This window comes from Rana temporaria, chromosome 10 (assembly GCF_905171775.1).
Source record: "Rana temporaria chromosome 10, aRanTem1.1, whole genome shotgun sequence".
NCBI lineage: Eukaryota > Metazoa > Chordata > Amphibia > Anura > Ranidae > Rana > Rana temporaria.
Genome location: NC_053498.1, coordinates 42,957,081 through 42,981,151, shown reverse-complemented (window position 1 = coordinate 42,981,151; position 24,071 = coordinate 42,957,081). Strand labels below are relative to the sequence as shown.

Here is a 24,071-nt window from a genome sequence, read left to right as displayed (position 1 = left end):
TTTGGAAAGAGCCGTCTTAAAAACAGTGGGCTGTGTTAATAGCAACTGCACAATCTCTCCTCCATGTTTACAGTGCTAGAAACCAATTTGTTTCCATAGGTATTAAGCTTGTAATATATGTGGGTGTTAGTAGATTATTGCCAATGTGTATATGAACTGCTCTGCCATTGCAAATAAGTGAAGTGAAAAGGAATGCTTTGCAGTATTTGTAATTTTTACAACTTCCCATTTTAAAATATATATTCTTCTAGATTCTTATGTAAGAATCTAAAAGAATATTCATTTTAAAATGGGAAGTTGCAAAAATACCTTTTACCTTTTTTATAGACCAATTGATGTCAATTGGTCTATAAAAAATGTAATTTTGAAACATTACACAGTTTGGTTCAAGTGGGGTCGAGGAATATGCATATGCCATTTAAAACAAGGGTGACTGCAATAAAAATACATAGTTTGCTTGGGACAAGATTACTTTGGAGTGAGAAATTTTTAGATTTTCAATGACATTTAAAGCCTACAGCCAATTCCCAATTTATGATGCAAATTTCAGCTAAGCTGCTGGACTGCTTAGAGAAAATGCAAGAGATAGAGGAAAAATTACTTTGGTGCCCCTCTGCTACCCATAGTGACCACTCCATGACCTTGCTGATGGCCATGCACTGTGTTTACAGAAATTATATATGTATCTTCTTTGTGCATTAAACTGCACATTTAAATGAATGGGTTGCTGTAACAGGATGACCCGTGACACCCAGAGACTTTTGAGGGATGGGGGATACTCCTGTGCCAGCGGCCCTAAGAACTCTTGGGTCCAAGTTCACCCTGTGCCCCTTTTGGGCATAGGGTGGCTAATCATAATTCATGTATTACATGAGATGGGACATTAATAATAGTTCATATTGCAGGATCTTGAGAGATTGCAAGTTGTTGGTTAATTGTGACCCAACCAGTCAATAGTGACTCATCTCTCTGTGAAGACTGTTAACATGTTAAATAAGGCTGGCTCTTGAAAGGCCTTTAATTGTGTGATAACACTGTCTAAAGCCTATTGATGCTCAGAGGTGTGAATAGGTGTCAAGCTGTATGCGGAGACGGAACGTCTGCCTAGGGAACTCAGTGTGTGATGGTGTTTTGTTTGTTATGCTGTTATAATGAAGGAATATTTAGTAATTAGCCTTGGTGTGTGATTAGGGGGGTGGAGATCTCATTGTCCCTTTGAATACTGTCACATGATTGTAACTGCATAAAAAGCTGAGAAGAAACCATTAAAGTATTATTACATTTGAAACCAGAAGCACAGAGTTGTATGTCTCGTGTCTGGGGGGGAATTCTTATGGGTCGTGTTCGTTTGCCTGATTGTGGAGTGTCGATAAGCTGTCTTGGATGGGATGGAAGGTCGTAAACGGTGGTGACCGTTACAGTTGCCATAACCTAATGCATGTTAATAGGTGGTATAATGTGCCAACGCACTGCAATTGTGTGCATGGGCCCCGATCTGATAAAATAAAACAAGCATACCAAATTGTCACTATGGGCCATTTTAGTTTCTCTAGTTCTTAAAAACATGCCCCCTCTGTGTGTGTTGTTCCATAGCAAATTAAACAGATTAATTTCAAAGGAACCTTTTTTTTAGAACAGAAAATACTATTACCAAAGTGGAATAAATTGTTTTTCCTTATCAAATTGCAAAGAAAAAAAGCAAATCCACTTTCACATAATCAGACATTTCAAACTGAGAAAGGCTACCTGCAAAGCATCTCATTTGTTTTAGTTAAAGGGAAGTCTGATACAAGATGTAAAATGGTATCACCTATAACACTTAGATTTCTGTACATGCTAAACAATTTAGTCCACTTTTATTTTACCATGTCATTCAAGACTGGTAGTGTCTGGTAACAAACTGGCTTCAGCGACCCTGAAAAAAAAGTCTTAAGCTCATACACAGGTGATGATTTTATTATTATTAGAGATGATTCATGCTGAAAGTACATCCCATTACCTCCTCAACACTATTCCTAGTCAGCAGCCTTTGGTTTTTCTCTAGGGTAATGAAATAAGCCACAGACACTGGATCAGGCATCATACATTGAAATCCAGTAACCGCATAGTTGCTGAGCCTTTTATAACATGATATAACTCAGAAATAGATTAGTCAGTCGACCAATTTTAAATTCGATAAGAGACCATTTTCTTAATGTAACTTAGGTCATTCTACTTATGGTATTACCACCATTCAAAAAATAAAAAAATTGATTGTAGTGTATAACTTATTCAATTCCCCCAGTGCTGTAATTGAAATGGTACATTCATGATCATATAAAGGCAATATCAAAATGCAGTTATAAAAAGGTTTCTGAAATTTATTAGACAGCAACATGAAAATTATAGATTTTGCTTTCGGTCATGCAATCACACTTGATATATTAGAAAAAAAAAAAAAAAGGTTGGGGGTTTCAAAACTTATTTTTAATTGTAAGCTCTGTAAAATGCATTTTTTTGTGAATTCAGATAGGCTACACTTTTAGCTTTTGTTCAGCACCTAAGTTATTATTCAGTAACCGGAGAAACTTAATATGGTTTAGCCATTTGTGTGTATACCGATGGGTAGCATTATCCACTAGAATCTTTTTTTTGTTTACAAAAGCTTTATTTGGAAGATAATGACATGACAGAGTAATTTCGCTTACAGTATAAAAATGTAAAAGTTGAAAGACGTAATACCTAATATCAGGATCTTACAGTAATAATAGGACATTCCTGAGGCCAATAATATTACATAGGATGGGGGATAATTCAATGTGTACTTCAAACATGGGTAGTCAGCGTTATGGACAGGTGGACATTATTTCAAGGTAGCAACCAATAATTCCATTTATCATTGTATATTTGCATACTGTCCGAGAGAGTGTGAAAGATCCTCTCGGATAGATTGAGCATATCCATTCTGGACAAGACCTGCGGCCATGGTAGGTTATTTGATTTCCAATTGCAAGCAATCATCCACTGGGTTGAACCGATAAGAGAATGGAGCAATCTATTACATGGTATGGGGATATTATGAGCATCAGCAAACAGTAAGCAAGTCAAGGGTGAGAGAATGATTTTGCAACCCGAAGAGGCCTCCAGCCTGTTTACAGCTGCCCGCCATATGGGTTCCAGAAGGTCACAGCTCCAGAAAATGTGGATATAGGAGCCCTCAACAGGGCAGCCCCTGAAGCACAATGGTGAGGAGGAGGGATAAAAAGTGTGGATTTTTGTAGGCGTCAAATACCATCTGGTAAAGAGCTTCAGCGGGGTTTCTCTGAAGTTAGTGGCCAGATTGCTTTTACGTAGATTGTCAATCATTTTATGCCATTTTTCTATGGGTAGAGTGCAGTCTAGATCTCTTTCCCAGCTAAGCATGGGGGCGGTTTTATCAGGCTGATGAAGATTGTTTAGGAATTTGTATATACGAGAGATCAGGCCTCGATCTCTGGGTGAAGTAAGGCAAATGTCCTCAAAGATGGTACGGGGGGATGTAACAGAGGGAATAGTGTTTAGCATAGAAATTTTTGATTAGATTGTAGTTAGATATCTCAGTACTGGGAAGATTAAATCTTGATTGTAATGAGGGAAAAGAGGAGAATCTTTTATCCAAGAGTATGGAGTTAAGATCTGTCAGATTTCTGTGTGTCCATTCATGGAACCCCGAGCCGTCAGGATATGCAGGTGGGAATCTATGGTCCCCTATATACGAAGACAGAGGGGGGATCAATGAAGAGAGGTTGAGAGGTTCTTTAATCCTATTCCACAACTGCAAAGAGTGGGCAACAATTACATTCTTCTTTGAGGCGTTGAAATATTTTCTGGAGTTGGACCATAATAAACTTTTTAAAGAAGGGGATAGGGCTGAAGATTCGAATCTCAGCCATGGGATGGATCTATCTGGGGAATGCCATTGAGCTATTTGTGTGAGTCTAGCTGATAAAAAATACCAGAGGTGTGGGAGGCCCAGGCCACCATTGATTTGTGCTTCGTGCATAAGATTGTAACTACTTCTTGGTTTTTTATTCATCCAGATTAATTTATTTAGTTCTCTCTGTAAAGCAACTATGCGGGTTTTCGGTACGTTAATGGGGAGAGCTCTGAAGTAAAAAAGGAGTTTTGGTAAAATTGTCATCTTGACAGCACAAATCCTCCCCAGAAAAGAGATGTGGAAGGAGGACCAGTTTTTAAGCAGTGTTTTTATATGGGAGAAGAGGGGGAGGTAGTTTGCGTTATATAATAATTTGTAGGAGGGGGTAACATTGACACCCAAATATTTGAGCGAAGTGGAAGACCATGTAAAATTATTTTTTTTTTGTAGAAAGGATAGAGTGTCTGGGGGGTAATTGATTGGTAAGGCTGAGCACTTCTTAATGTTGATAGACAAACCTGAGAGTTTGTGGAAGGAATCTAATTCCGACAGAAGGTTGGGTAGTGATATCAAGGGATCTGTTATGAAGAGCAGTGCATCGTCAGCATATAAATTTATTTTAAATTGATCGGGGTCCTTTCGATATCCTTTAATTAAATCGTTTTGTCTAATTGCTTGGGCAAGAGGTTCAATTGCTAGGGCGAATAAAAGTGGGGAGAGGGGACACCCCTGTCTAGTGCCTCTGCTAAGGGGGAAAAAGTCTGAGTTGTGTCCTGGAATTCTAATTCTAGTCTGAGGGGCATGATATAAGGCATTAAATCCGTGAATGAATTTATCAGAAATCCCAAATTTGGGAAGGAGAAGATTTAAATAAGACCAACTGACACTATCAAAGGCCTTATGTATATCTAGGCTCAACCGGGAGAGAGAAGAGGTTAGCATCTTGTATTATGTTAGTTGCAAGCCTTATGTTGTCCGTTAATTGTCTGCTTGGTATGAAACCAGATTGGTCAGCTTTGATGAGGGAGGTGATGACCGAGGCTAATCTATTGGCTAGAAGTTTTCCGAATAGTTTGAGGTCATTATTCAGAACGGATATAGGACGGAAATTTTGTGGTAAGGTATGGTCCTTTTGGGGCTTGGGGATTAGTGATAGATTGGCTAATAGCATTTCATCTGGGAATTGTCCTCCCGTCAGAACATGATTAAACAGTCTAGTAAGGTTTGGGACAAGGAGGGTGGCAAATTTTTTATAATAATATGTGGTTGAGAAACCATCGGGGCCTGGCGCAGTTGAAGTTTTTAGAGATTTTATGAGATCTATAAGTTCTAGGTCAGAGCATGGTTCATTTAAGATAGCCATTTGTTCTACTGTGAGGGTAGGGAGATGGATTTTTTCTAGCCATTTCAGTGAATCAGGGGAGGGGTATGATTGAGGGCCAGATAGGAGGTCTTTGTAGAAGGATGTGAAGATTTTCATAACTTCCTGGGGATGAGAAACTAGATGGCCATTTGAGTTTCTTAATTTATAAAGATGAGGGGGTTTAGATTCTGAATTCAGCTTTCTGGCGAACATTGTGGAGGCTGAGTTTCCGTGTAGCAAAAATTTGGATTTAGAAAATCTCATTGATTTTTCTGTGTCCTCTGACAACAATGTGTCTAGGGCTAGACGTTTTGTTTGAATTAGGTTGGTTAGCTCTGGGGTAGAGGAATGACTGAGTTTGTTATAGAGGTCGTGGAGTTCTTTAGTGAGACATTTGATGTCCGCCAATTTGGCCTTTTTCTTAGCCGCAGCGTTGCCAATAAAATGACCTCTCAAGACAGCCTTATGTGCGGCCCAAATAACCGCGGGGGGTGAGTCCTCTGGCTTATTGTCTGTAAAGTACTCCTCTGTGTGTGTAGATTTTTTGAAAATGTGGGTTGGTCTGATGGAGAATAAATGATTCATTGCTAACTGAATATAGTTGGAGGAAGACCTATATGAGTTGTTTCGAAGACCACCATGTTGTGGTCCGACCATGGGCAAGGATGTATAGTGGCAGAGGGGGAGTTAGCCAGCAAGATGGGAGTACAAAATATGTAGTCCAGCCTTGCATAACAGTCATGTGGGTGGGAATAATGAGTATATTCCTTGATGCCGGTGTTGTGAGCTCTCCATGCATCTATTAATTGAAATTTACTAAGTGAGCGATTGATGGATTTGGTGAAGGCTTTGGAGGAGGGAACAACTCTACTTCTGTCTAATGCCGGATGGGCAGCAAGATTGAAATCGCCACCGATAATCATATGTGGGGAGATGTATTGGTCAAGGACATCAAAAAATTTGTTAAAGAATAATGCTTGTGAGTCATTGGGGGCATATACTGAGGCTATTGTGAGAGAGCGTCTGTTCATGTTACCCTTTAAAATAATAAAGCGGCTGTCCGCATCTTTGTAGACATTGGAAATTTCTAGTACAATTGTATTCCGAACCATGATGGCAACCCCTCTGGACTTATTGGCAAAGGTGGTATAGTGAACCTGGTTAAAGGATCTATCAAAGTATTTGGGATGGTTGGTGGAAGAGAAGTGCGTCTCTTGCAATAAGATGATGTCTGCACCTAATCTTTTATAATGTTTGAAGGCTTTTTTGCGTTTATTTGCGGAGTTGAATCCCTGCACATTGTGTGAAAAGATTTTAAGTCCCATTATGATGTATAGTCGAGTAGCCGTGAGAGGTGGGTAAGGTGAGAAGTAGGTTGCCTGGTGGGGTCAGTGAGTATTTAGATTTTGTTATTAAAATGTGTGGACTGCAAGCCTCGTCTGCGGAGGGGGGAAGGGGATTCGTATTCGGTGGTCTACAGTGTGGAATAAGGAATTTCACTTTGCAAGCATGTAAACATGTCATATCTGTCAACAACAAACCAAACATATTCGATATAATGAGTCTTCCATTATGAATAAAAAAAATATCAACAAAAAACTGAAAAAGAAAAAGGGGACTGTGGGGAAAAAAGGCCCCACAGCCATAGAAGTTGAACATGAGGACAATACTGTCCTAACTCTACCAGTGGGGATCCCTGCTGCATCTCCAAATCAGGATGAGAGGGAGCACTCAAGGGTAGAAGTGGGGCAAACCAGCGCCAGCACGTGCTCTAGGCTATATAACAAAATTAACTAAAGAAATTTTTAAGTGCATGGTGATACAGTTGCGCCATATAAACTATGAAATATTTGGGTGGTCTAGTATATATGCATGGATTTATAACTGGGAACATCTATGTTCCAACCTGGAAAAAAGGAAACAGAATTACCGTTAGGGGGGGGGGGGGGGGGGGGGAGACTATCCTTTTTAGTTCTGATACATTATAAACAAACCAGGATATTAAGGGGTGAGTCAACCTAATAAATGTTCAGTATCAAAAAGCTCACGTTGCAGTCCAAGAGGCGATCACCGTAGAGCGGAGTACCCCAACAGGATTGGAAATACCTATAAAAGAAAATAGGGGAGGGGGGAGGGGGGAGATAAAAAAAAAAAAAGAGTCATAGTCCCCAATAAGGAGGGTGGCAGTGGAGAAAAACAATAATAAAAAAAAAGGTAATTCTATTTTGAAGATCTGCTTCAAGATTTCTTATTTGATCATGTAGAGGTCTCCAAGCATTGATGAATCATCCCAGAGGGGGGATTCCGGCCACAGGATGTATTGGGTCGAAGAGCCGATTCCATCCGTCATGGTTTCTTTGTGAACGCCTGGATGAGGGAGTGTACCATCCGGAGGAGGATCTTGGTGTGGGAGGGAATCGTCTGGGTGGAGAATGTTCCAGTAGACCGAGTTTAGCTAGAAGCTCTTTACCTTCAATGACGTTGTAAACCACATGCGTGTTACCGTTGTGTAAAATGGAGAGCTTAAATGGAAAACCCCATCGATATTTTATTCTAGCAGCCTGTAGTACGCTAGTGACCTCCTTCATTCTACGCCTTCTGTCCAGTGTAGCAGGGGAAATATCAGGGTATATTTGTAATCCAACTCCATCAAGATCTATGTTATGTGCGTTTCTGGAGGCTCTCATTATTTGTTCTTTGACAATAAAGTCTCTCATGCACATAACATCACGCGGAGGTTTGTCTGGGGCAGGTTTAGGCCTCAGGGCTCTATGGAGCCTGTCGCATGTAAAGGCAGACAGAGGTTTGTCAGGAACTAGGTTGTGGAACAACGTAGTAATGGCTTGCTTAATATCTGTGATGGATTCTGGTATGCCACGCACCCTGACATTATTTCTCCTGTTTCTGTTGTCCAAATCCTCTATGTGGGCTTGCATAAAGGAAAAACTGTCAGCTAGATTTTCATAATCTTTTCTGAGATCCTTATGAGCCAGGGATAACTCTTCATGCTTAGTTTCTAGCACATCTGTGCGGCCTCCTATACTGGCAATCTCTTGTGAGAGTACACTTGTGGATCTATGAAGCTCTGACTCCAGCTTGCCCACCAGCTTTTCATAGATAGCAGCCAAGCTGGCATCTAAATCTGATTTAGTGAGATGAGGTGAGTACTCACTGTTGCCTGGAAGCAGAGCTGCAGGCTGCTTGGAGCCGCCGAAGGCCGCGTGTACGTTGGCGCCATCTTGAGACATCTTCTTCTTGGGGCTTATGGAGCGCTCCAGGCCCAGGAGGTAATTCGTGAGCGAGTTGGTGGAGCGGCCGTTTCGCCCTTTTTTTTGGCTGGCATGCACCGGGGTGTTCCGCGGGGGTGCTGGAACTATTTTTGGGTGCTTGTTCTGATCGGATGGCCCCGGGATTCTAGCCTAGAAGAGCCGGTCTGACGGAGCTCAGCTCAGCCGCGTCCTGCTTGCATCGCGCCGCGCATGCGCCCCCAACCACTAGAATTTTATTGCTTCTGTATATTTTTGTTGTTGACTTTGCATTCTCTTTGTTGTACAATGTGTAATTCCACAAAAAATAGAAAATGACCACCCTTCTTGCAGCTGTAGGAACTGGGAAAGGCTGAGAACATCAGTGCAGAGATCTCACCAACAGTGTCAGATCTCAAGAGCTGGTGGCTCACTGAACCCATCTATATACACAAACATGTCAAAGTGAATGACACTCTAAAGTGCTTTGCCCATACTAAGCAAAAATAACAGATTTGGTGACTATGAGACACCATAGCAGTGGCGTCACTAGGGTTGGCAGTGTCACCCCCCCATTCTGCCCAGCGCCCTGCAGGCAGCACATGGTCATGGGGTGCACCCCCAAACGGCCCCTGTAAATCGGTGTATAGGGTGGTATAGGGCAGGCTAGGGTGGTATAGGGGCAGGTCAAGACTGTGCTGTGATACTGTGCTGTGCAGTAACCTACAGAATCAACCTGGCTGCCGAGTCCTCGCATTTATCTCCTTCAGCTGCAGGATCAGCCATAGTGAAGGAGTCTGTGGTAGGAGGCAGCCACACCCCCAGCCTCTGGACTGATATTGGCGATCCCAGTGGGGCTGAGTGACAGCCTAACCTGACGGGGGAGTGTCATAGGCAGCCTCGCTCTCCCGAACGGCTTGCAAAATAATTATATAATACAGTGTGTATCGGCAGGCGGCGGCCCCAGTGTCACCCGGTGCGGCCCGCACCCCCATAATGCCTCTGCACCATAGGAAGACTGTGTGCGCCGTCTGTGCTCCACTGTCAGATCACTGATAATGTCCTATGTTTACACACTCTCCCACTGCCTCAATGTTACAAAACTCTGGTCTGGTGGTGTTAACACCACAGTAGTGCAGACTTAAAGGGGTTGTAAAGACAAAAATATTTTCCTCTTAAATTAAAGTCTGACAGTAGCTGATAAAGTAAAAAATAATGTTTTGCATTATAACTAGTTTGATACCTGTTGAAATCGAGATGTTTTATTCATCTCCAGCACTCCTGAATCATTATTCTCACTGACTTCCTGGTTTGCGGTGCACATTCATTCTTGTTACATCACGGCCTAATGGGAACTACAGTTCCCATTAGGCTTCGCCTCCATGCCTGTGAGGGATAAGAGAGCATCTTCACGCAGGGCTGTAGTCATAGGGAGGGGGTGAGCACATTCTGCTTTCCACCATGCAAAACGGCTCAGATGCTGGTGGAAAGCAAGAAGGAGAGACAGGAAATGGCATTTTCAAACCTGGATTACTGTATTTTTGAGCTCAAAAGGAAAAACCCAGTAAGTGATATTTAAATGCTCTAGCTTACAGCAATCGATTGATCTAATAAAAAACAAACCTTTAGTGTTCCTTTAAGAGCTTTGGAAGCAGATCAGACAGATACCTAAATAAAGCCTGCAAATGTTGCCTATTATGCACTCTCACAAAAAAAAGTGACTTCTTCAGGAACTGCTTACCTTCTAGAAGAGAAACCGAGCTGTATTTTTTCTCCAGTTTCCCTACAACCAATGAGACAAAATGGCCAGCAGATAGCTCTTGACTGCCTTGATCATATACCACAACTTGCTTCTCAAAAGAAGGGTCAATCTGTTTAGATGAACCAAAAAGAAAGTTGAAATAAAAAAATATGCAGACAATGGGGTGGATTTACTAAAACAAGAGAGTGAAAAATCAGGTGCAGTTGTGCATGGTAACCAATCAGCTTCTAACTTCAGCTTTTTTAGTTAAGCTTTGACAAATAAAACATGGAAGCTTATTGGTTTCTATGCAGAGCTGCATCATATTTTGATCTCTCCAGTTTTAGTAATTCAACCCCACTGTAACAAAACAAGTGCTATAAAATAGCTGACAGAACATAAAGCCACATATGCATACACTGTTCACCAGGATATTATCTTTATTTACTTTAGAGTCAATACATTTATTTGGGTTGGATTTGCCCTCCTATATCGAATATTGTATGTAAACTTTGTAGAGTCCTCCTGACTCTACAAAGTTTGCATACAATATTCGATACAGGATCTATAGAAGGTTTATAGAAGCGTCCTGTCATCAACTCACTTCAGGTCGGTTTAACCCAATGAAAATGTATTGTTGCATTTAAAAACATAACAAAAATTAAAAAGTGGGAATTAAAAAATCTAAGATCATGAAATAATCCTTTGAGCTGATTACTTTTACAAATTTGTACAAACATACTTTAATTTACTGGGACTTTGCTTTCAGCTCTCCAGCAAACATCAGGGCAAACAAATAGGTAGGCTTTAATCCCCCCACCCCTAAATAAAACTAGCCGCGATTCCTCCACTGTGCTTAACAGCATGTATGGAGGAATCCGCCCTGCCAGCACCCAAGGCTGCTTGAATACCTCAAGAGTGACTGTAAATGATGCAGTCACTGTTCAACTGACAATTTTAGACCCAGCTTCTTCTATTTTATAAATCAAGTTTTGTACAGCCGGATGGTGCCGACAGGGCCACCCAAAACCTACACTTTGGCAGATTCAGAATGTATTTGGCTGGAATTTGAGTATGGCCTTGCTTTGCTCCCCTGGCCCGTGCTGCACTCTCTAGCACCAGGAGCCAGGGCTGGACTGGGACAAAAATTTGGCCCTGGACTTCATCCAGACTGGCCCACTTTGACAGGTCTCTCCCATGGCGGCCGGACAACTCCCGCACCCCCCTGGCCACCCAAGCCCCCTCTCCCCCTTCACTAGCCACTAGTCATTCTACTTTAATAGAGTAGAACGGCTGGTACTGGTACTCTTATAGGCAGTATCAGTGGGGAAGCTAGACATTATTTCACCCGGGGCAAAGAATCAGTTCGGTGCCCCCCCCTTATGGGACAAGATTAGGCAGAAGTGAGAAACTCCCAGACCATAGCTGTTGAGTCAGCTGTCAGTCCCCTCCCCCATGCTCCTCTATTGCCCCCCCTGCTCCTCTGGTCCTCCTCTTGCTTCCCTGTTCCCCCCCAAGTGAGCGATGCGGGGAGGGAGAGGAGGCGAGCGCTGCAGGAAGGGAGAGACAGAGGAGCAGAGGGGGGCGGCGGTCCGCTGTCACTGAAGCCGGCCCACTGAGCCATCAGCCCACCGGGAAACTCCCTGTAGTCCCAATGGCCAGTCCATCCCTGCCAGGAGCCAACAGAAACACATGGTATAACACTAGCACAATCCATACTGTCACAAGGAGATTCCATAGCCCTGTGAAAGATAAAACTCTAGTGACTTGTAGTATACACAGGAAGATGTATTCTGCTGTGGAAGATCAAGTAAAAGCAGACCTTGCATAAAAGTGTACAGTAAATGAACCACGGCATCTTCCTCCTTCACAAATAGTAACTTTAAAGTAATAAAAAAAGGTTAATGAAAATGTTAATGCATACACACTTATCCTCAGCATCTGTGCTACACATTGTGAAATCATGATTCTTCTGGCAAGATCCCTTAGAATGCAGAACATCTCAAATACAGCAAGAACACACTTCCATTACATTGTCTATGTATGATGTTTTAGATACTCTGCATTCCCTGAGATCTTGTTGCAAACCCGAGAATGTCACCTACACCTTGCAGAAAAAAAAAAAAAAAACGAACACCAAGCAAATTGTGGACTTTGGGCCAGATCCTCAAAAGGGATACGCCGGCGTAACTGCTGTTACGCCATCTTATCCCTGTTTCTAACTATGGAACTGATCCACAGAATCAGTTTTCCATAGTTAGGCAGAAGATCCGGCATGTGTAAGGGACTTACACTGCCGGATCTTAGGATGCAGTACCGCATCCGCCGCTGGGGGCACTTTGTGTCGAAATGCCGCCTCGGGTATGCAAATTAGCACTTACGGAGATCAACGAAGCTTTTCAGCTTCGTTTTTTCTCCGTAAGTTTTAGTTTGCAAATGCAAAATTAGGGCTGCTTTTACAAAGTGTAAACTGTTTACACCTTGTAAAAACAGACCCTTCTGTCCAGCGACGCGATTTTTTTTGTTTTGTATCTTTTTTTTTTCCTGACGCAACTTTATTGACCCGTCGCAATCCACAAAGCTCGGCGTAACGTAATTTCGCGCTATGCACGTCGGGAAAATGACATCACAAGCATGCGCAGTACGGCCGGCGCGGAAGCGCGCCTAATTTAAATGGGAAACGCCCCCATGAAAATAGGAATGCCTTGCGCCGGCGGAATTTGAGTTACACAGCCAAAAATTTCTAGGTAAGTGCTTTGTGGATCGGGCACTTAGGTAGAAATTTGAAGGCAGTGTAACTTAAATGGAAAAAATTAAGTTACGCCTGGTCTTTGTGGATTACCCCCTTTGTTTTCTCTTTTCACTGCAAGGCTTAATGGGAAGGCTGACCGCAGGCCAGCCTGAATTTGTAGGAGGAGTTGAGTGGTATTTAAACCCAGTGGCATAACCAGAGTTATGGGCGCCCGGGGTGGAATTTTTTTTATATAAACATCCACGTTTATATGTGCGTAAACGTGGGGGACTTAAACATTTTGGAGCTTTTTTTAAATTCACTTTTTTTTCACTCTTTTTATGTTTTTTTACACTTGATGTCATTGCCATTACATAGGGGGATAAAATCCCCCTATATAATAGCACAGGTACACTGACAGGTCCTCTTAAGGGAGACATTAGGGGTCTCTAGGACCCCTAATGTCACCTGGGGACCACAAAAGAAGCTGATGAAGCACAGATCTGCTTCTTCTCTCTGGCTATAGCAGCCAGATGACTGACAGGTGAATGCAGATGTAATACACATCACTTCTGCATTCACAGCCTGGAGGGAGATCAGCAAGGAGGAAGATGCTGGTCTCCCTCCCATCTTACCTCCTGACACCCTCCTGAGCCGGTCCCGGGCCGCAGATGGGGCAGCGGATCCCGGGATTGAAGGTGAGGGGTCAGGAGGGGGGGCGGCGGCAGTACTGGAGGGGGTAGGGGGGCACGCAGCCAGCACATATACACAATTGGCAGGCTATAGAGCCGCTGATCGTGTATATGTGAAAGTTCAACTGGTAATGGCACTGACCCCTGACACCGACCCTGACCTATACACCGACCCATACACCTACACCGACCCATACACTGACCTATACACATACACTGACCCATACACATACACTGACCCATAACACTGACCCATTGTTACTGTAATGAGTCTGTGCTTAGGCGTTCAGGGCAGGAATGCTGCGTGTGTACTTGTCTTGCTGGAGAGCGAGTCTGGTCGGGCAATGCATTAACATACACGTAGCAGCATGGCGGTGGCGTGAGTCTGAGTCTCCTCCTCTCCCCCAACTAGGTGCTGGTGTGGTGGTGGTGCGGTGCCGAGTCCTACTACTCCCATATATGTATGTATTGTCACTTGTCAGGCTCACCTGCAAGACTCTCCTCCCAGACGAAGTCCACTGCACATCCGGCGCTGCCAGGAAGGGGGGAGGAGAAGATGGCGGCGGAATCCGGATACAGAAGTGCCCGGATTGGGCAGATTGGCCAGCCCCGCCAGTACATGACCACATACGCCCAATCACAGGGCGCCAGCTGCCGCAAAATGGTGGCCGTGCTTACAGTGACACAGTATATTACTTTTTTATTGATTTTAAAAAAAGTGACATGGACGCCGGGATTCCCCCCCCCCCCCGATTTTTCACCTGGTGCGACGGCCCCCCCTGCCCCCCCCCGCTACGCCAGTGTTTAATCCCACCCACTCTCCTCCTTGCTCTTGTTGGCCTGATTGTGTTGGGTGGTGTCATTTGCGGTCGACTTTACAGACGTCACTTCCGGTTTCGGCTCCACGAGGACTCTGCAGCTCTTGGCTCCGCTCGGTGGCTCTCTGTTCGTGCAGCAAGGACAGGTATCATTCTGGAGGGCATAAGCTGACTGCTAAGAGGAGGGGGGCATCCGGTATGGTGGGGCCTCTTACATTTCATTCTGGAGGGGGAGTTTGTGCATGGTTCTCATCAGGGGGTGGGGCTTGTTCCACACATGACCACAGGTAGGGGGTGGGGGCTGGTGTCCGCACCTGTAGGACCATCTGCCAGAAAGCGATTTTGTTACGCATGGCACTTTCCCTGCAGGCACAACTGTCGCATGTTAGCGGGCACTGAAGGAGGGGGGTTGGTCGGGCTCAAGTGCGCAGTCACGGTACTTACACGTATTTATTGAAGCATGTCATATCACTGCAGGTTTTTGATGCATACGTCTGTCATATATTTCTTTTTTTTTTAGGACGTTGGTCAGGGTGCTTACGTCTGCTAATCTGTGTTTGTTTCAGTGTGTTCAATAAGTGTCATGTGTCTGGTCATCCATGGCCGGGGTGCAAGTTCCACTCCTGGGGTTGCACAGATTTCCCTTGCCACGGATGCACGAGGGGAGTTTTTTTTTGTTTTTTTTAGGCTGGGTGGTAGGTTGGCTGAGGTGTTGCACATACAGGTGTCATCCTCTTAGGCCTCATGGGAAATTTAAAAAGGAAGTCACACCACTGAGGGATCACCCACCACGTTTGTGGGTGTCAACGGTTTGAGATGTTTTGTTTCCAATTGACTTGTGCAGTGGCAAGTCTCCTCAGCCATTTCAGTCACTATCATGCGTCATGTTGTAACACTCGTTCAGATGCCAGACACGTTTTCAGGTCTTGTAGGTGGGGTTACGGTGCATTATCTGCTTTGCTTTAGATTTTCGTTTTTGTTCAAGCGTTTGACACGTTTTCAGTCCCGTTCATACATTTTATTTCATGGTGGGCATTGGGCGCCAGATGCAAGCCTTGTATGGTTAGGGTAAAGGGTTTCACAGTCAAAAGTAAATCAGGTTTTACTTGTGAGTAGTTCTCTTCATCGCTCATTGTCTTTGCATTTTAGGTCTCGTTCGCCACTGCGGCATTTACCCATGTCATTTTAGGCCTAAGCAGGTTGAGATGATCGTTTTTAATTGGCTTGGGCAGTGACAATTTTCTCGATCCTACTTGCATTAGGCCATTTTCATTCGTCATGACTCTTTACGCTTTAGTCATGTTGGACCTGTCAAGTTTAGTCAGGAGGGCTGTATGCTTTCTTGGGCATGCTTAGGTTTTATTTCAAGGCTTGGGAGGCCAATGAAGGTGGGGGGTTGTTTTGGGGGTGGGTTGGTTCATGATGTTGTGCTTACAAATTGCTTTGATTTAGGGCATGTCTCAAGCAGTGGATATCGATTACTTTGCCTCCATCCCCCTTCTCCTACTAGGTGTTTGGTTACAGGGTGGCACACCTTCTGAGGTCCTGAACTGTCCCAAGACTGATGGCAGAATTGCGTCTTAGGGGTATCTCATACCCTGCGTCAGCCCGCAAGGCAGAACTTTATACTGTTTCCTACCTCTTCAGGGTCCCATGCGGAGCAGGTCACCCTGCATACGAATGCCACATTCCTTACACAGATCCACTCTACCCCAAGCTCCTCTGGCGAGCTCATTTCAGGAGTGGAGGTTTTGTAGACCAGTCCAAATCCGGCCTCGGTGGATCCCAATTTCTGGGGTTGCGGCAGGGTCTAAGGTCCCCATGGTTTCAAGGCCCATGCCGTTGGCTGCAGGTATTCGCTCTAGTGTCCCCTCTGTCACCCCGGCCCATTTTATCCCAGGGAATATTAGGAAGGATATTTTGGAAGGCAAGGATGTCAATTTAGCATCCTTGTTGCTTTCTGCTATGCTTGTGGTGATGTGTCAGTGATCAGCAAGACTAGAGACAAAAGGCTGAACCGCAAGCTCTCTATCCCTGAATTTGTTTTGGCATTCAGCATGTTCAGAGATATTGTATGCTCAGTGAGTCCCCATAGGAGGGAAGAGCTGGACCATTACCTGTATGAGGTGGTAGGGTTGGGTCATAAGTTCAGAGGCACGGCATTCTATGACTATGATCGGTCATTCTCCGCCAAAGCCGCTGCCATGTTTGCCCAAGATCAGGTGGTAACTGTTTGGTGCACGGTGGACACGGAACTTTTTTGCCTGGCATTTTGCTGGGCTGAGATCACCGTTTGTGAAACATGCCAGTCATCGCACACTGCATACTGGTGCCCCAATACCGAGCTTCCTGTTCTCCTGGGCACTTCCAGGGCTTTCCCCAGTTCTCTGCCAGCTCTGGCCGCTACTGTTGACAAGTTAGGTCGGCCTATCCAGTATCCGGGGGAAATCTCAGATTTGCAACAATTTCAACTACGGTGTTTAACTACAGTCAGTGCATCCTGCTGCATATATGCTCTGGCTGTTTTAGGGACCACCCAAAGTCATCCTGCTCGCTACGGCAGGGCAAGAGCAGTTGACTGAGCCACATTAATGAGTCTTTTACAGGCCTGCTTGCCCTCTCACCCTTCTCCCAGTTTATGTCCTTTTCTGGTGGAAGGTTTCATGAGGGGCTTCCATACAGGGTTCATTACGTTACTTTCAGGCACTTTTGAGAGTCCCAATATCCGGTCTTCAGCTGCAGATTTGGAGGCGATGGACTGAGCTGGACAAAGGGTTCATTATTGGTCCGTTTTCGGACGATGGCCATTGGCTTGATGCAACAGATTTGATCAATAAATAGTTATCAACTAACACCAGGAAGGCTTACACGGCCACGATCTCGGCCTGGAAGACCTTTCAGGTTTTCCAGTATCAGTGTTTCAATGGTCAGGATATTCGATATCTGCTGGCTTTTGTGGCTTTTTGCCACTCGCAACTGAAGTTGTCACATGGCACGATTAAGACGTTCAGCATTATTTATCCCTTCAGGATCCGAATAGACCTTCCATATTTTCTGCCCATTCTGTTAAGGCCATTCTGAGGGACATCCAAAGGAGTTGTCCTCCTTCCATCAGCAGACTTCATGTCTCTGGGCATATCTTCCATGGTATGTCCGATTTGCTGGACAGGTCGCCTTTCGGGAGGCTGCTCAGTTTGGTCCTTAACCAACTTGACAACTGGGCACTTAAACCCTCTTGATAACCAGACAAAATTTTCAGCGCTCACATTTTGAATGACAATTACTCAGTCATACAATACTGTACTCATATGAAATTTTTGTCCTTTTCACACAAATAGACGTAGGGCTGTTACTGATCAAAATGTTTGTGTTCGATTAATCAATTATTTTTTAATCGACTAATTTTAATTATAACGCACATACAGATCCAACTACTTTTAGCTGATCTCCTTGCAGGCTGATTACCAGTGCAACTACCAACCACTGGAAAAATGGATAGCAGGATGCAAAAAACTCACAAAGGCAGCACTGGATGGGAATAGCAATAAAACTTGTATAGTCTTCAAGTAGGTACCAAATATTGCACTGGAGATAAAATCGATGTAGCTACATAAACTGTTAAAATGGTGCGAGTAATACCAAACGGTAACAAAAGCAGTCATAAAAACATGTAGCCAAGTATGATACTGGTATAAAAATGTGTACAACGATGCCACTGCTTAATCCAGATGAGGAGAAGTTAACATCAGTCCGATGGCATGTAGATGTCCCATGAAGGGATCACAACTCCCAGTAGATGTTTGTAGAATCCCAGGTTGATAGAGGAAAGTGCAACAGCCCTTGCATGTGGCAGATAGTAAGGTCCCGCCGGCATGCAGATATGAAGGCAGAGCAAAGGAGCCCTTCAGATGGATACGGTAAGCCCCGCCGTGTCCGTGATGTCACCGGATCTCCGACGGAACTCCCTGAAGACCCGGAAGCCGGCGGAGAGGTGAGTACCAATCAAAATAATTTTGATCGATCAAAAAGATTAATCGATGAATTAATAGTTAATTTCCACAGCCCTAAAATAGTTTTCTTTTGGTGGTATTTAATCACAGTTTATTTTTTGCGCTATAAAAGAAAAAAAAAGGACTGAAAATTTATTGGATATTTCAAAACTTTAACAAATAAAAAACTGAAAAATTGGGCGTGTAAAATTATTCAGCCCCCTTAAGTTAATACTTTGTAGCGCCACCTTTTGCTGCGATTACAGCTGTAGGTCACTTGGGGTAAGTCTCTATCAGTTTTGCACATCGAGAGACTGAAATTTTTGCCCATTCCTCCTTGCAAAACAGCTCGAGCTCAGTGAGGTTGGATGGAGAGTGTTTGTGAACAGCAGTTTTCAGTTCTTTCCACAGATTCTCGATTGGATTCAGGTCTGGACTTTGACTTGGCCATTCTAACACCTGGATATGTTTATTTGTGAACCATTCCATTGTAGATTTTGCTTTATGTTTTGGATCATTGTCTTGTTGGAAGTAGGGTTGCCACTTTTTCTTGAAGTCAAACCCGAACACTAAACACAAATCTCTGTCCCAGTCTCAGGTCTTTTGCAGACTCCATCAGGTTTTCTTCCAGAATGGTCCTGTATTTGGCTCCATCCATCTTCCCATCAATTTTAACCATCTTCCCTGTCCCTGCTGAAGAAAAGCAGGCCCAAACCATGATGCTGCCACCACCATGTTTCACAGTGGGGATGGTGTGTTCATGGTGATGAGCTGTGTTGCTTTTACGCCAAACATAACGTTTTGCATTGTTGCCAAAAAGTTCGATTTTGGTTTCATCTGACCAGAGCACCTTCTTCCATGTTTGGTGTGTCTCCCAGGTGGCTTGTGGCAAACTTTTTTTTTTTAGTTTCAATGTTTTTTTATTGTTGTTTGCATATAAAAAGATACAAAAAGTGTTACATCCTCGTACGTATTATAACAATACACAACCAAACGTTTTTCCCCATTTTCCCCCTTATCTTTTCCTACCCTCGCTCTTTATAATATTGTGAATAAATGAAAGACCACTTGTTTCTGAACTGTCATAGCTCACCTCCCACCCCGCAAACCCTCACCCGCCCTCCCACCCTCCCATCACACCGTGAGCCGGTTTTTGAAGTTAATCTACTTCGTTAAGTACGTCTTCCCCATAAAGGAATACCCGATAGTGGGTTAAGATATTTATTGAATTTGAATGGCGATTTTTATATAGAACATCCTGTTTCGTCTAACCAGGGTTTCCACATCCTCAAACTTACTATAATTACCCTGTCGAGTAAGTGTCACTCTTTCACTCCAAATCATTGTGTTAATAGTTTCAACCCAAGATTTGACAGTGGGTGGCATCTGGGCCTGCCACCTCAACGCAATTAACTTCCTCGCCTGGAAGAGGCATCTCAGTACCACTTCAAGGGAACTGGCTGGCACTCTATTTTCCTCTATGCTGCCTAATAAGCATATCTTAGACTCAGCTTCTAGCTTAGTTTTAAAAGTTTTATTTATTGTGTCCACCACCTCCTCCCAGTATCTAAATAGCTTAGGACATTTCCACATCATGTGGATAAGATTGCCTGTCGCTCTGCACCTTGGGCATTCGTCAGTACTTCTCCACCCGAGATTAAACATTCTTCTGGGGGTATAGTATACTCTATGCAAAAGGAACAAGTGTGATACTTTCTGAGATGGGGAGATCGAGACCAATACCCCCCCTCTTCAAGATCGCACTCCACTGTTCCGTGGTCATTTGACCTAAGTCTTTCTCCCATCCTGTCCTGCTCTTAGTAAGGCCTGCCCTACTTATGGTTTTAGCTCCTATTCTAGAGTACAACTCAGATATCAGGCCTTTAGTTGTTTTTGAAGAGGTTATTTTCAGGAGGGTGGGGGCCGAGGACCATACAATGGGTTGTAACCCAAACTGGGCTTGGATAGCATGTCGTATCTGTAGATATCTGTAAAATGTTTTATTTGTTATATTGAATTCCTGTCGCAAAGTCTGCGAAGGATTTCATCTGTTCTCCATTGTACAGTTGGTTTAAACGGCTTATCCCTTGTCTCTCCCATTCTTTACATCTCTCAATGTCTTAATTCTCTTAAGTTTTGATTGCACCAGAGGGGGGCGAATATTGTTATTCCCTTGTAGCCCATCAATGCTTTTGTTGTTTGCCACACTTTAAGGCTAAGTTTTATAGTTGGACATTTATGGACGAACGAACCCGCCTCAAGTGCCTCCACTATTGTCCTATGTGGTGCCCCAGTTAGCATCAATCTAGCGGAATTCCCCCTCCCTCCAATCCGCAGTTCGCAAGCTGTTGTAGCTGTGAGGCTAGAAAATATGTTTTCGGGTGAGGTACTGCCATTCCCCCCTCTTTAGCAGGTAACTGCATGGTCTGGAGACAAATCCTAGCTTGTCCCTTCTTCCAAATTAACTCTCTGAAGAGGGATTCTATCTTTTTGAACCATTTTTGAGCTATCCAGACTGGGGAGTTATGGAGGATATAGAGTAACTGAGGCAGCCATATCATCTTTATCAGATTGCATCGTCCCGCTATGGATAATGGTAGTCTACACCAGACGTCTCTTTTATGTTCCCATTTAGACAAAAGAGGAATTAAGTTATTTTGGACAAAGCTATTAATGTCCCTCGTGATCCATATCCCGAGATATTTCATCATAACTACAACTTTTAACTGGGGGATTCCCTGAGGTATCTGGGCACCAAGGGGGTCAATTGGCAGTAGTGCTGACTTTTCCCAATTAATAACCAACCCGGAAAATAGCCCAAACTCGCCCACTACTTTGATCACATTTTTTAATGAGGTTTCAACGTCTCCCAAAAAGAAGAGGACATCGTCCGCAAACAGTGCGATCTTATCCTCTATGGTCTGTCTGTGGAACCCCTGTATATCTTTATTTTTCCTAATTTTAATAGCCAATGGTTCCATCGCCAAAGCGAACAGAAGGGGAGAAAGGGGACAGCCCTGTCGCGTTCCTCTCTCTAGTTGAAAAATTTCTGAAAATTCATTGTTGATTTTAATTTTTGCTCTTGGCCGATTGTATAACAACTTCACCCAACTCATGAACCTGGGGCCAAACCTGAATTTCTCTAGGACCTTCCATAGGTAGTCCCATTCCAGACTGTCAAAAGCCTTGGCAGCATCCAGGGCTAAGACGGCTCTAGAGCCCTCTCCCTCTGTTGGAATTTGCATGTTCAGGAACACTCTCCTGATGTTGGTACTGGTTGACCTATTGGGGATAAAGCCGGATTGGTCGGGATGTATAAGCCCTTGGATATACCGGTTAAGACGTGTTGCTAACACTTTGGCCAAGATCTTCGCGTCAGTGCATAGAAGTGAGATAGGGCGATAAGATGAAGCCTCTCTTGGATCCTTCCCCTCCTTATGCAAGACAATGATAGTAGCCTCTGTCAGAGGTGGGAAGTATTCCCTGAGTCAATGCCCAATTTAGTGTATTTAGGAGTTCTGGTAGCAGGATATCCCCATATCTTTTATAGATCTCTACGGGCATCCCGTCTGGGCCTGGTGACTTTTGAGTTGACATCCCTGCCACTGCATGTTCTAATTCTCCTAGAGTAATTGGCGCCTCCATGTTAATGTTTTCTTCCTCCGATAGGGTCGGGACGGGCAGTCCCTGGAAAAATGTTTCCAGTCCTTCAGTCCCCTCCCTTCTCTTAGAGCTATAAAGGGATACAAAGAATTCTCTAAAGGTATTTAATATCACGGTTTTATCGAAGGAGATTTCACCGTTTAATAACTTGACTGCTGTAACAGTGGAGGGGGGGGGGGAATTAGTTCCAATAAGCAGAGATAATAAACGCCCCACTCGCTCTCCCTCTCCAAACTGATTCTGTTTCTGGAATATTCGTTTTCCCTCTGTTCTTTTTAATATAGTCATTTTGTATATTTGTTGTTTTTCTAGCCACTCTTTTAAACTATAAGAGGTTGGGGTTTCAATGTATCTCTTCTCTGCCTGTAGCAACTGATTCCTTGTCTCACTCTCTCCCTCCCTGTTCTTCCTCTTAATCCCTGCTATCTTTTGGATCAGGAGGCCTTGGAGGTAGGCTTTTAGGGAGTCCCATACCACCCCCACTGATGCAGTTCCCTCATTTATCTGTAAAAATTCTTTAAGAGCCGACATCACCATACTATGTTCACTCATTAATTCGAGCCAGTGAGGGCTAATTTTCTGTGGCTTGTGGCAAACTTTAAACAACACTTTTTATGGATATCTTTAAGAAATGGCTTTCTTCTTGCCACTCTTCCATAAAGGTCAGATTTGTGCAGTATACAGGGACTGATTGTTGTCCTATGGACAGAGTCTCCCACCTCAGCTGTAGATCTCTGCAGTTCATCCAGAGTGATCATGGGCCTCTTGGCTGCATCTCTGATCAGTCTTCTCCTTGTATGAGCTGAAAGTTTAGAGGGACGGCCAGGTCTTCGTAGATTTGCAGTGGTCTGATACTCCTTCCATTTCAATATTATCGCTTGCACAGTGCTCCTTGGGATGTTTAAAGCTTGGGAAATCTTTTTGTATCCAAATCCGGCTTTGAACTTCTCCACAACAGTATCTCGGACCTGCCTGGTGTGTTCCTTGTTCTTCATGATGCTCTCTGCGCTTTAAACGGACCTCTGAGACTATCATAGTGCAGGTGCATTTATACGTAGACTTGATTACACACAGGTGGATTCTATTTATCATCATTAGTCATTTAGGTCAACATTGGATCATTTAGGCCTCGTACACACCACCGGACATGTCCGATGAAAACGGTCCGCGGACCGTTTTCATCGGACATGTCCGCTCGGAGATTTCGGTCTGATGGCTGTACACACCATCAAACCGAAATCCCCGCGGACAGAGAACGCGGTGACGTAGACGACACCAACGTTTTCTATCGCGCAAGTTCAATGCTTCCACACATGCGTCGAATCAATTCGATGCATGCGTGGGATTTTGGTCCGCTGGTTAGACGTACTAACCAGCGGACATGTCCGACGGATAGTTTTCCAGCGGACATGTTTCTTAGCATGCTAAGAAACATTTGTCCGCTGGAAATCTGTCCGCTAGCCTGTACACACGATCGGATCTGTCCGCTGAAACTGGTTCACGGACCTGTTTCAGCGGACATGTCCGGTCGTGTGTACGAGGCCTCAGAGATCCTCACTGAGCTTCTGGAGAGAGTTTGCTGCACTGAAAGTAAAGAGGCTGAATAATTTTTCACGCCCAATTTTTCCGTTTTTTATTTGTTAAAATTTTTTGAAATATCCAATAAATTTCGTTCCACTTCATGATTGTGTCCCACTTGTTGTTGATTGTTCCAAAAAAATTACAGTTTTATATCTTTATGTTTGAAGCCTGAAATGTGGCAAAAGGTCAAAGGGAGGTAGCCATTCGGGGCCCTGGGGACCTCTGGGCCCTTTAATAAAAAGAAAAAATAAACCTCTGGGCCCTTTAATAAAAAAAAATTAATAAACATTTATAAAAAATACATAAAAAAGGTGGGTTGCCATCCGGGCCCTGGGGACCTCTGAGCCTTTTAA

At 43.9% G+C, this 24,071-nt stretch overlaps 1 protein-coding gene across 1 annotated transcript in view; it reads right to left on the bottom strand.

The window, feature by feature from the left end:
- The window catches only part of LOC120916543 (dual specificity protein phosphatase 8-like), a 63,210-nt gene that overhangs the window by 37,362 nt on the left and 1,777 nt on the right, over window positions 1–24,071 (bottom strand). Inside the window, exon 3 of the mRNA XM_040327579.1 lies at window positions 10,245–10,374. Coding sequence (XP_040183513.1) covers window positions 10,245–10,374 — 130 coding nt within the window. The remainder of the gene's footprint in view (window positions 1–10,244; window positions 10,375–24,071) is intronic.